A 14475-nucleotide genomic window follows, 5' to 3' on the forward strand; every position below is an offset into this window, starting at 1 on the left:
AAAATGGCGGCAATGTCCCCGCGGCGTTCTTGATGCCGGTTCGTTAGGAAGCGCGATGAAAATCTCTCCTCTCTGGCCACGTTTGAACTTACACCGCGCGTTATATAAGATTGAATCGTCGAAATGGCATAATAGGAACGTAATCGTTTCGACTTCAGCGAACTGTAACGGTTCGCGGATGGTCGCATTCGTATTTCGGCTGATTGAAAGGGGAAATTGAGTTACAGGCATCAGGAAGTTGTGATTTATAGAATGTGTCCCATCGTCCCTTCTATCGAACAGAAATTCCAAAATGAACCGCTAAGCTCGTAAACACTTATGACATGATTTTAGTCTTCATCTGATTTATTTTTTGAATAAATTCATAATAGCTACCTGTGCCTTTCTACCTCGTAAAAAGACGCATATTCTTTACTTCACTTACTTTCTGCAACGTGACCGAGTGTTGAAGATTTGAAAAGTAAAATGTAGGCCCTATATAGGCTGAAGTATTACTTGGAGAGTCCTCTTTGTAACAGGCAAAGTCGGTTGGGCCAATCCGGATAAACAGACAAAGGAGAATTAAAAAAAAAAGTTGATTAACCTTAGGTTACGTGCAAATTACTCAAAAAGAGTCAAATATTCGAAAATTATAGACACCCTAATTCCATTAATTAGTATACCCGTAGATATACAGATTTCAACAATATGAAACCAGAAGCATACACAGAGTGAGTCTGTGACTTAAACATATATTTCAACAGTAAATTCTTGAGGTCAAGAGAAACACTTTTTTCCTTTACCGTTTTTTCCGATTCGACCTAGATAAAAAGATATAGCCATTTCAAATTTTCATTATGAGCTATGCCACCCCTGGAAAATCGATACTGTAGTTTTTCCAAGCATTAAATATACCATTTACCCACATCTTCGAATTAAGCTAATATAGAAAATTAGAAAAACAAGCATAGAGTCGCTTTTTCCATTCTATTTGGTCAACAAAGTATTGTTTATGAGACAAGAAATGAGTTAACGCATAATTTTGTGGCCAGGAATATTGCATTTTCTCTTCTTTATTTATAGGTATTTTATTTTCCACAATGATAAAGAATTTAACTTGCAACCGCTATAATAGCCCTGATAAATCTCCCATATAAAATCATTAAATATCGTTTTTCCGTTCATATCGTAATATAGAGTTACCAGGTCCAAACATAACCCATTAAGCCATTTCATTTGCGATGATAGTTATTTATGGTACTTGTGTGTTGAAAAGAAGTCACGCGAGAAGATTTATAGCACTTGGACTGACCATCTTGTGTCATAAATTCTCGAGTGATTTAGGAAACATAACACGGGGAGTGGCATACAATGTTATATCCAACAAGTGGAAGAAATCGTTTCTTTATGAGATAATAATTAATAAGATGAAATCAAAGCAACCTATAAATGTCAGAAGGACTTGACAGTGATTCTTTTACAGTTGGGTCAAAGTACATAGGTTGTTTGGTTGCCACGGGCATGATATATATTGTTAGCAAATGTTTAAAAACATTTTGACAATTTTCAGTTTTCGTTCCAGAAAAGGGAAACTTTTTCGAATAAAAAAGTATAGAAACGGGAAAACCGACGAAAATAACGTTCCTAAGGATATCATTATGCAAGTCGAAGAAGCAGCGATGCAGTTTTTGCCAGGAAAGTCTTACCACAATTCACGTAGTATCGAAGAAAATGTTCAATTGGCTTATTTTTTACAGTTTCGAAAAAAATAAGCCTCATCGTCTCTATGAACTAAATACTTGATGCTTCGCTCGACTATGCACCTTTACAACAAAAATAGACATTTCAAAATATGGCAAACTAACGAGCTTCTTGAAAAGCAAATCAGAGGTATACAAACCAAAGAAGTTCAAGAAATTACAAAGACCTGAAATAGAGGAGTTTTTGAAGGAAGCTTTCGACGATGACCACCTTTTAAATTTTAGCATGTACTTGTCAGTACTTGAAGAAGGATTTCCAGTCAACCCGATCAATTTGTGTAAAAAGTACATGTCTTTGAGACCAAAGAAAACTAGTTCTAGTCTCTTTTTTTTTTTTACGAAAATGGGAGGTATACCAGCCAGGAAAATGTCAAGGAGAATAGAACTTCTCGACCGTAGCAGAAGGATACCTACATAGCAGAATCGGTGCATAACAAAATACAAATTGTAGAAAAACTATACAAAGTTAAATGTGAATTCTGTATGTAATATAGTAAAGAATTAATAGAATACAACTGAATATGAAAGTGAGTTATGGATAACACATTAGTGTGTTATTTGATAGTGTACTTGTCTAAAAATGAAGAGTTTTCCTTTGAAAGTTTGCTAGACAAGTCGATTTGTATTTTAAATGGCGTTCTTTTTGGTGTAAGAAAATTGTATACAGCGAAAGTACCCCAAATTTGAGATATAATGTCAACGATAATTCTTTTGAATGGCCTGGCAAACCTTAATTTTATTCTTGTAGGGTTTATCAATTAACACAAGCGAAACAAATATAAAATTCTTATTCCTTGTCATCAACTAAATCGAAAGTGAAAAAACTTGACAAACCCAATAAAACTGTTCAGGTAGTTCGACAATGGAATGTTGATGTACATTTTCCTAATTTTTTTGTCGGACAAATTTTTCATTATTTTTTCAACTTTTTTTGTTTAATTTCTCTTACGTGATTGAACCGCAGAAGAAGCTTATCGGAAAAATCGACTACGCCGACCGCTAGTTGCGGAGATAGCCCGACTGCCATTAAAAAAACACCCTTAATTCCCGTCTCCCCCTCGTCCTCCAGCGTTGGGGTGAAACCCCCTTGGTCGGACGATGGGCGGGGCGCTTCCTCCCTACCAGAACCTTCTTCTTGACATTCTCGGCTTGCACAACACGACGGTGGTGGTGGTGGTGGTCCGTTTCGGCGGTATTTTACATATTTTTGCCTATGCCGGCTGGGCGGGGTAAAAACGTTGCAATTTCTGAATGAATGAAAGACGCTCGAAGGGTCCCCCCCTCTCGCAGCCCCTCTGTCTACGAGGGTGCGAGCGAGACGGGGAGATCGGACGGCGTTTTTTGCGAAACGGAGACGGAGCGAAACGGTGCGATGGCTGAAAACGAGGTACAGTCCGGGGAACAATTTCTGTTCGAGATCGCCGGGAACAGGAGCATGTGGACATTATCAATTTATTCTTTATTCGTATTACTTATTGATCTTCATGATGTTTTTGGTTCTTTCGATAGTGAATGTTGCATTTTTAGCTTTCGAATTGATCGAAGTTTTTGTCCTTTCTTGAATTTTTTCTTTTTTATATTTATCGTAACCTTCGATTTTGCGTATTATTTTCATTTTTTTAATTACAATTTCAAGAAACTAAAAAATGAAACTTTTTTCCATCAGATGAAAAAATATGCTGCCTGATGAAAATTTTATTTTCACTGTACCTACTATCTTCAGCTAACCTAAATCTTCCAATAACATCGATTAATTCTTCTCATATTGAAATAAAAATTCAGTAATACTTTTGAAGAAAAACGTTTCAGCTAACGACAAAACCGAAAAAAAAATAGACGCTCCTATCATTATGAATTTTCAATTTTTCATTGGTTCACTTGGTTCATGTTGTCCAAGTTGGGAACATAAGTTTATCTGCAGCCCTTGTTTTCCCTATTTTCCATCGCTTCCCTACCTAAAGTGTCACTTTACTGCACTATTGCGAAAAAAATTCATTTTCCAGCTATAACCAGAAACAATTTCACTTTTCCGCACTTAGAGCTGAAATTGGTACGGAAAAGTAAATACATTAAAAAAATTTTCGGAACAAGAACGGCAAGTGATACTTTTCGAAACACACATCAGCGGAAAATTATTTTTTTCAAAGGCATTTTCTTTTCCCCTTCCCTACACTCATCTCGGTTTTAAAATATCATTTCCCCACATTAGTGCGTGAAAAAAAAAACACTACCCGCTAATAGCAGTACAAAAAGTCACTTTCCCGCACTATTGCGGGCAAGTGACAAGTTCGAAACTAAGGCGATTGTGAGGAAAAACGAACGGGAGTAGAAAATAATTATTTTCCTAACAAGTGCGTAAATTAATGTTTCCCGCACGCGACTGCCGAGTTAGGGAAAGCTGTCGCGCGAGGAGAGAATGAGTTAAGAACCTTATTTTTAGTTCTCCGTTTCGTCCGCTCATTTCTGTGTCTGAAATGCCAGTTTTCCGGACCAGTGCGCAAAAAATCACTTTTGGCCTGTAGTTTATTTTCCTACACAAGTGCGGGAAAGTGAGCTTTTCGAACCTCAAATAAATGCGAGAAAGTAAAAAGAAAATTTTTCGTTAATTGATTATCGGTCGATGTCATTTAAAATCGTCCTGAGAGAGAAGATGGGAGCGAGCTTTCATGTTGATTCTTATAACACTGGATTTCGTTTGAAAACAAATATGTTTCGTGTGGCATTATGCATAGTAGTACCGAAATTTTCTTATAAATGCTTACCTTTCTTCTTATTTCAACTGCACTTGGAAGTACTGCACAATGAGTAAATGAAGTCCAAAATCTCTAACTCCCAACTCCCATCATCATCTGTCTTCATAGGTACGCGGATTTTGTCCTAGAATCCCTGAAATCGAAATAATTGGTTATACCAAATTTAAATGTGAAAAACTTGTGTGAAATCATGGGGAAAAACCTTTTCAGCTCTCCCAAAATAACCAAAAATCGAGCGTTCACTCAAAACGTATATTATTTGCTTCAATCCACAGTTTCCTTACCTAAAGATTCCCATCTTTATCTTTATTTCACTTTCGGGTAATATGTCATTATTGCATGAAACCCAATCACAGCATCCCTTGTCCTTATACGCAGATATTATGGCCCTACACTGCCTGAAACCAAAATAATACTCAAATGTATCGATGTGTATCAAAACCAAAGAAATGAGGGAGAAAAATTATTTCAGATAAAACTTTCGATATTTTTAACTCAAAAGTATGGTAATATGAATTGACCAATTATGTGTAATCATCATAGATGTGCACAACAAATCCTTCAATTTTTCTATCCCTTTAGATCCGTTTTTCGTTCGAAAAATAACGAATAAATGTGAAAGCCTATGACCAAGTTTAACTGTTTGTAGACGGGACTTATTGGTGAATTAAGAAAATTGAAGGAATTACGTAACATTTCACAGAGAAAGGTATCTGATTGATTAGGAAAATAAAAAAATAATTTGAATTGGAGACCTATTTCATAAACGAAAATGGGCTTCAATTAGAAAAAGGAAGAAACTCCAAAGACTAAACTTTCCTCCTAAAATCAGATGCAGTTTCAACGAAAATTGAGCTTAAACTACAAAAAGTTTTAACTTTAGAAGATGAATTTCACGACATTTTGAGGCCAAAAATGAAACTTCGAAGAAATCCCATTAAAACTCATTTTTAAATAATCCTTCAATACTGGGACTTGATGAAAATTTATAATTGACAGATTTTACGATTTTCACAAAATTAATTTTCAGACCACGACACATGTTTCACTATAACAGTAGTGAGTAAAGGAAACTAGTCTTGGTTCAAAAACTCATTTTGTGCAAATCATATAATCTGCTTTAAGTTCAAATAATTATGAATTTTCATCGTCAAGTGTCGGCCACATCAATTCAAATCCTTCAATAAATCGGTTGAATCGTGAAGATATACAACTCAACAGAAGCCTATACGTTTCATTGTCCTCGAGTTGTCACCTTCAATCTCGAATTCGACGACCGTCACTTGTCAAAACTGACATGGGCCATCTCGTTCAGCCTTTCGTTTTTCCCATATCAAATTAGCCCCACTTGTTTCAGGTAATATGTGAGAATATAACGTACGAACAGATGTTCTCCTCTCCTGAAAATCCCAATCTTGAACCCACATTTATTATAGTTATAAAATCATCATTGTATACAATTTTGTCCGGCAGATTGCGGTGTACGTGTCGAACTTCTTGTCATGTGAATGGGCTCCGTTGAAGGATGCTCGTCATTCCGTATTATATCGCTTCTTTTATGAAGAGAGAGAGAGGACGGGACTTTTGATGGTCAGTTCAAGCCGAGCCGGGGAATTATTATTTATCTGTGATTTGAATGGAACGATGGGAAATGGAGCATGTGTTTTTATTCGTCAATGCAGCCAGGTTTAAGTAAAAAATGGATACTCAGTCAAAGATGCGCAACGTTTTAGAATTTTTTGCCATTGTGTAGGAAGCTCCATAATCCCTGTCTCATGGAAATCTTTGATCCTATTGGCGAAAAACTTGTCGTCAATTTCGACAATCTTCTCTCGATACCATTTAGAAAGTTTTGAAATGCAAGAAAAACATGGTCAAAGCTCCCGGAGTTTCTGGGGAGTCACTAGAGACGAGTGTGGTTTGATGTTGTTGTTCTGATAGAAAACAACGCTCACTTGCTGGCCAATTATGTTCTATCGCTAGCTTCAACATTGAAAGATAGAGATCTGAATTCAGTGTTTGGCCATATGGAAGCACCTGATGATGAATCATTCCTTTCCAATCCCATCAAATAGTCAGTAAAACCTTTCCTGTCTAAGTACTGTTTTAGCCACCGTTTAAGCTGCTTTACCGTACGTTGACCAAGATAGTTTTCGCTTTGTGTCACCCATTTCTCATACTCAAGTCATCATCCATAAAACAGGTCGATATAATTCCATCTGGACAAAACTTCGAGCATAGAAATTCGTTCCATTATGATTTTTGTGTGAACTGGCGTGGTAGGTATCCAAATATCCTAAATCCAGCCCTGTGCAAAAGGTGCGAGAATGTTCTATGGTCGATCTCCAGCTCCTTGGCGATGCTATGACTGCTAGCAGGCTGGTCAACTTCCTTTATTTCCGTGAATTTACCGATATTTAAAATAGCACCTAATTAGCTGTTACAGTTTGTCTAGCATTTTCGCCTTTATCAAAGAAATACTGTAAAACGTATCTAATTTTCTTCTACAGTGAGAAGAATGCTGTCGGTAAATGTTGTCTATTCGATTGACGAATTTTATAATAACTTTTTCATTTTAATCTGTTAGCTTTTCATGACTTGTGTAAACAATGTATTTTTGTGTAATCACCAATAGATCTCTCTCTCTTTATCGACTTCCATTTTCAACATCGTGTAACGTACAAGTGAATGGATCAAACGAAAAACAGCAAGAGAGTTATGTTCGGAATGTCACCTACGATCATAGATTTGAAATGGTTTGACAACTTCCATGAATACTTAACCACAGCCACCTACGTGAAAAATAATGGATTTCTTCTTCCCCAATAATATATCAATTCCATGCAAAATCTACATGAATTCTGACAATTCTCATTGGATTCTCCAGCGTCTAACAGAGATTCAATAAACCCTATATGTAGTTGAGTTGATCGTCCTATTTTCCATATTGATTTTCATCCTTCGATGAACAGATAACGTTTCTGTGAAATCTTAGAAGTTTGGTTGTGTGTACCTACATTGAAAACTGGAGAAAACAATAACGGAAAGTGTGTCACGTTGAAAGCGAAGTATGCGATGTGAAGCATCTCTTCATAACTCAAAGTGGAAAGTGCATATACTTTTGAAGACGTTCCTCTGATGTAGCAGCGAACATAACCAGTCCAGTAGTCTTATGCTCAGCGACTCCACATAATGAAATAGGTACACCTTGTGTGTAAAACTTAATGAAAAAGCTCGTCCCTAATGATAATAACTCGCGTGCATCAAATTTCGCTCTACACCTACGTCGTCGACGTCCCAGCTACCGTTCTAATTCGTCCAAATTGCAAATCTCCATTTAGCCATTCTTTTTCACGCCATCGTCGTCAGGGAAGACGAAGATCAAACACGTACAGCCGAGGCGCGCCTGGAAATGTGTGTGTGCGCTCATCCGATCTCCTGGATGCGCCTCCGGTCCTTTGTCGTAGAAGATCTACTCACTGTCCTCTTCCCCATTATTCAGCGTATTATGCAGATTCGTATTCATTTGCGCGGATCTGAATAGGATCCTAATGGAGATGGATGAGTGGTCCTGGCGGATATTAAAAATTGCTGATGTCTTGTGTACAGACTGATCCGACTGACTCAGCCACGTTGGAGTGGTGGGTGCATGGGTGGGATACGACGAGGTACTCGAACATCGACGCAGAAATAATCTCCATCTTGTCTATTGATAAGCTGAGCTGGTTTCGAGATGGCTCTTCTTGTTTCAATATGGCACATCGAGCTCACGACTTTCAACTAAGCTCTCCTATAAGTCTGCATATATCACTAGCGATTCATATCTCGAATTGTGAAGCAAAAAAAATCGAGTCAGACTTCCCTAACGTCTACTCTGCTGGTCTACTCATACTTATTTCACTCATCCCTCATAAAGAGAGGGGTAAAATAGGAATTTTATCGGCCTCGTTTTTGGTACTTTGTTACACCATCTTTTTGGGAATTTTTCGAAGGTCATCTTTCGAGTGATTTATCTTTCAGGAAAATCATCGCAGATCTAAAAGTGATACATATTCTGAAAGAGCAACTCTTCTGGTCATAAATCTGAGAACTTCATCCATTCTGGCACAACCGTTCGGTTTTGAGGAAGTTTTAACTGAACCCAACTTTTTGGCAATTTTTCGAAGGTCATCTTTCGAGAAATTAATCTTCCAGGAAAATTATCGTAGACCTAAACGTGATACATATTCTGAAAGAGCAACTCTTCTATTCATAAATCTGAGAACTTCATCCATCTCGGCACAACCGTTCGGTCTTGAGGAAGTTTTAACTGAACCCAACTTTTTGGGAATTACTCGAAGGTCATCTTTCGAGGAATTTATCTTTTAGGAAAATTATCGTAGATCCAAATGTTATACATATTCTGAAAGAGCAACTCTTCTAGTCTTAAATCTGATATCTTCATCCACTTCGGCACAACCGTTCGGTCCTGAGGAAGTTTTAACCGAACCCAACTTTTTGGGACTTTTTCGAAGGTCAACTTTAGAGAAATTAATCTTCCAGGAAAATTATCGTAGATCTAAACATGATAGGTATTCTGAAAGAGCCACTCTTTTAGTAATAAATCTGAGATCTTCATCCACTTCGGCACAACCGTTCGGTCCTGAGGAAGTTTTAACCGAACCCAACTTTTTGGGACTTTTTCGAAGGTCAACTTTAGAGAAATTAATCTTCCAGGAAAATTATCGTAGATCTAAACATGATAGGTATTCTGAAAGAGCAACTCTTCTAGTAATAAATCTAAGAACTTCATCCATTTTGGCACAACCGTTCGGTCTTGAGGAAGTTTTAACTGAACCCAACTTTTTGGAAATTTTTCGAAGGTCATCTTTCGAGTCGATTATTTGAAATTTAGTATGAGTTAATATAAAATAAATAGGTATATCTTTATAAATGTAATATCATACATGCTACATGTTTCAAAGAAACTACTTTGAAACTCATTCTTCTCATCGTTCATCGGGCATTGATCGATCCCTGATCCCTTGTGATTTATGATCCATTATAAATTGGTATATCAAACTTCATAGTCACAACAGCAGACATAGGGACATCTGTGATAACAGTAACATAAATCTCAACTAGGAGTGAATAGGACCCGACTATACAAGCGGTTTCTAAACATAAAGACATTGCTGCCTATAGTTGTGAAATTTCAAAAATTTCTGTAGCGAAAATTGAGATATGTTATTTGAACTGTGAACGTCATTATAGCAATCAAAATATGCCCGTTGAAGAAAATATTAATAAAATTTCAAATTGAGAGCACAATTCAGAGATTTTTCAGCAGGAACTGCGTGGCATTCAAGCCAAACCACACGAGTGGAATCTCATGCAGGTTTTCCGTCTTGAAGTGTGGAAAAACGTTTAAAAATCGCATTCATCGCGATTTTTACACCTTCCATACGGCGAATTTTTTTAATGACGAAATGCGAAATTGCTGCCTGTCTCGCGGAGGCATACGAAAACGACGCGGTTTCCATTCAAATTGTGGATTTCTCTCTCAATTAAGGGGAGATTCGTTTTCCGTTTCTTGTGGAAATGGAATAATGAAAAGAGTGAAATAATTTGGGCGCATTAAGATCTAACTGGATATGTGAATTTTTAATGAAATGTTTTCGAGTCCGTTCACATCCCTTTCGGCTAGGGTCGTGTGTATAATGAGGGGAGTGGCGCGGAGCTGAAATGCAGAAAACGATCCAATATATGGTAACTTTTGAGTCTTGCGGATCTTGTAATTACAAATCCCTTTGATTATATCGGGAATTGAGATCGACTTGATTCTGACTTCTTTGAGGATATTTCACTGATGGGGTTTTATTCATCATCTTTTCCATTATCCTATTTTCTTCTTCCACTGGTTAGAAGCTGAGTCCATGGCAGTGGAGAGGTGGGAGGCATAGCCTGATGGTACTCGAAAAGTAGACAAAATTTCACCGAATTATCCCTAGTAATTTTCTAGAAAGAGCCTGGATGGTTGATATGCGATTTTTTTTTAAATGTGGGTACGAAAAATTAGGAAAACATTGACGTCCTCGTTACTACTTATAACTATCTCACTCCACATGTCCATCGAAATGTAACCATGGTTCTCTTTACTTGTTGGCATTAAACTACCTTAACTTTTGAGAAGAGTCCTAGTTATAAATATTAATTATGACTCTTCTAAGCTAAGGTGAAAAAAGTAAACCAGAGTTACGGAATAAATTAAAAGAAAGAAGATGTACACCGAAATTGTGAAAATCGAAAAATTGGAGTATCGAGCCATCATCATGTACCTGTATTTAAAAGGGGGTAAGCAGAATTACGAAGATATGCTTAATACACTTGGTGATCAATGTCCTTCGTATGCGACCGTGAAAAATTGGACTGCAAGCTCCAAAAGAGGTAAATTTTCCATTGAAGATGATGAGCGATCATGGAGGCCAGTTTCTGTGTCAGTCCCCGAAAATATCGATGCAGTTCATGACATGATTTTATCAGACCGTCGAATTGGGTTAAAACGGATATCTGAAGCACTGGATATTTCATACGAACGCGTTCATCATACAGTTCACGTCGATTTGGACATGAGAAAAATTGCTGCAAAATGGATACCCAAATGTTTGAAAGTTGACCAAAAGCGTGTAAGGGTAGAAGTATCGCGTTCGATCTGTGCTCGATTTGAAAACGATGTAGACTTCAATAAACCGAATTGTTACTATGAATGAGACTTGGGTACATTTCTACGATCCAGAAACAAAGCAACAATAGATGGAATGGTGACACTCTGGTTCTCCAGGACATAAGAATTTTCGTGTCCAAACACCTGCTGGAAAAGTTCTTGCTTCAGTTTTTTGGGATTGCCATGGAGAAATCATGATTGATATTTTGGATAAGGGTAGAACAATAACCGGATATTACTATTCGACACAACTGACCACTCTACGGGAAAAAATTAAAGAGAAAAGACGCGGAAAGCTATCCAAAGGTGCTTTGTTCTTGCAGGACAACGCCCCTGCACACAAATCTCATGCTATGCAAAAAATTCGTGATTATTAGAACACCCCCCTTATTCGCCAGATTTGGCTCCACCCGACTATCATCTCTTTTCTCATCTGAAAAAAAAGTTTAAAAGGTCGTAAATTCTCTTTCTACGAGGAGGTAATAAAAACTGTGGAGGTCTGCTATGCAGAGCAAGAAGAAACATTTTTTTTGAAAGGTCTAGAGACGTTGCAAGTTCGCTGTAATAAATGTATACAATTAAGAGTACAATATGTTAAGTATTAAAATATTTTGACTATGAAATTTTGTTTGGTTCTATAGTGGGCTAAGAATTTTTCGATGAATTCTTGTATCAGATTTAGATCTACGATGATTATCCTGGAAGATACGCTACTCGAAAATTGATTTTTGAAAAATCCCGAAAAATATGGTGTCACTTGAAAATTCGTCAAGATCTAACGCGGTTGCACAGAGGTCGATGAAATTTCAAGATTATTACTAGAAGAATTGCTCTTTGGTAACTTGAAGAGAAATATTCTTTCGAATATCGATTTTATTTCTCCGTTCAAAGAAGGATTTGTTGCGAAGTAGTTTTCTTTCAAACATATAGCATATATTATATCACAATTATAAACATATAACTATTTATTTCTTATCAACAAACACAGAATTTCAAATATAATATTATTATTCCCCCCCCCCCCAAAAATCATTCCTGGAGCCGCCACTGTCTATAACATTCTATGTCAACTCTTTTTCACGTCCGGATTTTTAGAATTTCCAACATATCCTTCCGATATATATTTTTACAGCCTCCGATGATCGGTTAGCATTAGGGATGATCGAACAAATAAAATATGTATCTTCAGTCTTCACGTCAGACCGGACAATTTGACCCAAATAAATTTTCACACATCAAATATCCGTCATCGACGCCAGCATTCATTCCCATGGGTCATCTTCCACCCTTAATTCACTCCGAAGGTGCTCTCGCAGGCAGAAGAAGTGTGTGTTTTCGTCCGGCTGACATGTTATTTGACAAGTGCTCTATGACATTCCGCACCTCCGCGTTGAATGCCTGTCACCTCGGGAACACGCTGATTCGAAACGACACGGCCTCACAATGGGAACCGCACCGGGCACTAAACTTTAAATTCGACAAATAATAGTTTATTTATAGCATTGTCCACTGACAACATCTCTTCACACCTACACCCGCGTATATACCCTCTCCGGGGACCATTGAAAATCGTTCGCGTCACAATACGCCATCCGAAAGATCGGATTATGTGACATGATTCCGTTGTTGCAACTGCCCCATGCGTTTGTTGTAACGAGATATTAAAACGTTCATTGTCGATGGTTGAATGTTTCCGAGTCGGGTCCGTTTGAAAATAATGGAGTATCGAAATTACACGTTTGACCAGCACGAAACGATAATTTCCCACGAGTATGACGTTTCAACAGAAACAAATTTAAAATTCCGTGATATTTGAATTATATACTCCTTCTATGGCCATAAAATAAAATAGCAAAATCTGTGGTACTCACCTACAACGACTCAAGTAATTCTTGATATTAATAGGTATTATTAATCCAACATTCAGCTAATCAGAATTTCAGAAGCTCCTTCAGGCCAAAGAAACAATGTCCGTGCTGCAACAAAATTTGAGATATTTTCAAAATTGCATTTCAAAATATCATAGTTGTTGCTTGGTTCTGAAATTCTCACGTGATTCACTACAGTTCCGTAAGAAAACTTCCAAATAAAGCTGTTCTATCATTCGATTCGCCATTGCCTATAAGCCAAAACACGTAAAATGCTTTAGGAGCAATCGTGAAAATTTGAAATTATAAGGTTTAAAAACCTTGGGATTGGGACCTATCGGTCTGACGTTTGTTTTTGTTTAGGCCAAACGAAAACTCTAAACAGTCTAAACTGTAAATCTTAAATCTTAATCAAATTCAAACTTCTTACTCAAAAAATGTGGAACTGAGGACTTGCAGGCTATTAAAGTTACACTTTGTCAAAAACAAATTAATACTTTATCCGATTAACTAACTTTATCTGTCAATTGAAATTTTCAGAACCACTGATCGAACGTTTGCCCCCTATCGGAATACTTCATCACTACATTAAAGTTTAGATTCGTATATTTGCCAACAGATGACAATGCACTACTTCTTCTGATGAGAATATTGGAAATGTTTCTCTTCAAACCGTAGAGATGTCTCTATATAACTTTTAACCTAACCATAAAATTTCAACCTAACCTCACTAATATTAAAAATAACATCAAATAAAATAACGCTACAATTCTATTGAAATTACCAAAAAAACATGAATAATCGCGTACTTGGTCAAATCAGAAACATCCCCAAGCTGACAGTAGACAAATGTAAATTTCACCGATCCTCATACTTGAGCCAAATCCAAAAAATGACCAGATTGAGAGTGGTGGACAACAGTGAAATTGGAAAAAGGGCGATGGCAGAGGGTAAACCCCCAAAATGCATACATGTATATAATAAAACCGGAATAGGCAAAATTGGTGAGATCGGCTGTTTTCATAATGAACGCAACATTTCTTATATCGATATTCTAGGTGATGTGGTCCTTGTTGCTATCAAGGGAGAAAAGAAAAAGGGAATATTAGTAGGTCTCAAACAGAATCAAAACCCGAAAGTACCAAAATTTGACAGCAACAATTTGGTATTGATCGATGACAATGGCAGTCCGTTAGGAACAAGAATTCATGTACCTATACCCACGATATTGAGAACGATTCTTAAAGAAAAAACGCATGCGAAAGGAGCTGAATACACAAAGTTATTAGGAATAGCCTCCAAGTTCATATAGTAAAATTGTTAATAGTTTGGAAATAAAACGATTTAAAATTCAAAATGGGTTTAAACGGAGAATGATCTTTCTAATTAATCGAACAAAGAACCATAGATTA

General features: G+C 37.0%; 1 protein-coding gene and 1 long non-coding RNA gene across 2 annotated transcripts in view; one reads left to right on the forward strand and one right to left on the reverse strand.

Moving 5' to 3' along the window:
- The window catches only part of LOC123310518, a 41120-nt gene extending 27991 nt beyond the window's left edge, over positions 1 to 13129 (reverse strand). Inside the window, exons 1-3 of the long non-coding RNA XR_006537369.1 lie at positions 13067 to 13129; positions 4777 to 4890; positions 4502 to 4625 (exon numbers count right to left, since the gene is read on the reverse strand). This is a non-coding gene — a long non-coding RNA (uncharacterized LOC123310518). The remainder of the gene's footprint in view (positions 1 to 4501; positions 4626 to 4776; positions 4891 to 13066) is intronic.
- A 631-nt stretch (positions 13130 to 13760) lies between these two features.
- Positions 13761 to 14420, forward strand: LOC123309459 (39S ribosomal protein L14, mitochondrial). Its single transcript, XM_044892596.1, has 2 exons — positions 13761 to 14067; positions 14122 to 14420. The coding sequence occupies exons 1-2, from the start codon at positions 13857 to 13859 to the stop codon at positions 14373 to 14375; spliced, it is 465 nt and encodes a 154-aa protein (XP_044748531.1). The 5' UTR covers positions 13761 to 13856; the 3' UTR covers positions 14376 to 14420.
- Positions 14421 to 14475: the final 55 nt, after the last annotated feature.

Source organism: Coccinella septempunctata, chromosome 3, assembly GCF_907165205.1.
Source record: "Coccinella septempunctata chromosome 3, icCocSept1.1, whole genome shotgun sequence".
In the NCBI taxonomy this organism is placed as follows: Eukaryota; Metazoa; Arthropoda; class Insecta; order Coleoptera; family Coccinellidae; genus Coccinella; species Coccinella septempunctata.

Bases quoted from the DNA above. Each gene is read 5' to 3' on its own strand.
- LOC123309459 (XM_044892596.1), top strand. From the start codon at position 13,857: ATGAATAATCGCGTACTTGGTCAAATCAGAAACATCCCCAAGCTGACA. The intron at 14,068-14,121 runs GTGAGATCGGCT...TCGATATTCTAG, and splicing joins AACCGGAATAGGCAAAATTG to GTGATGTGGTCCTTGTTGCT.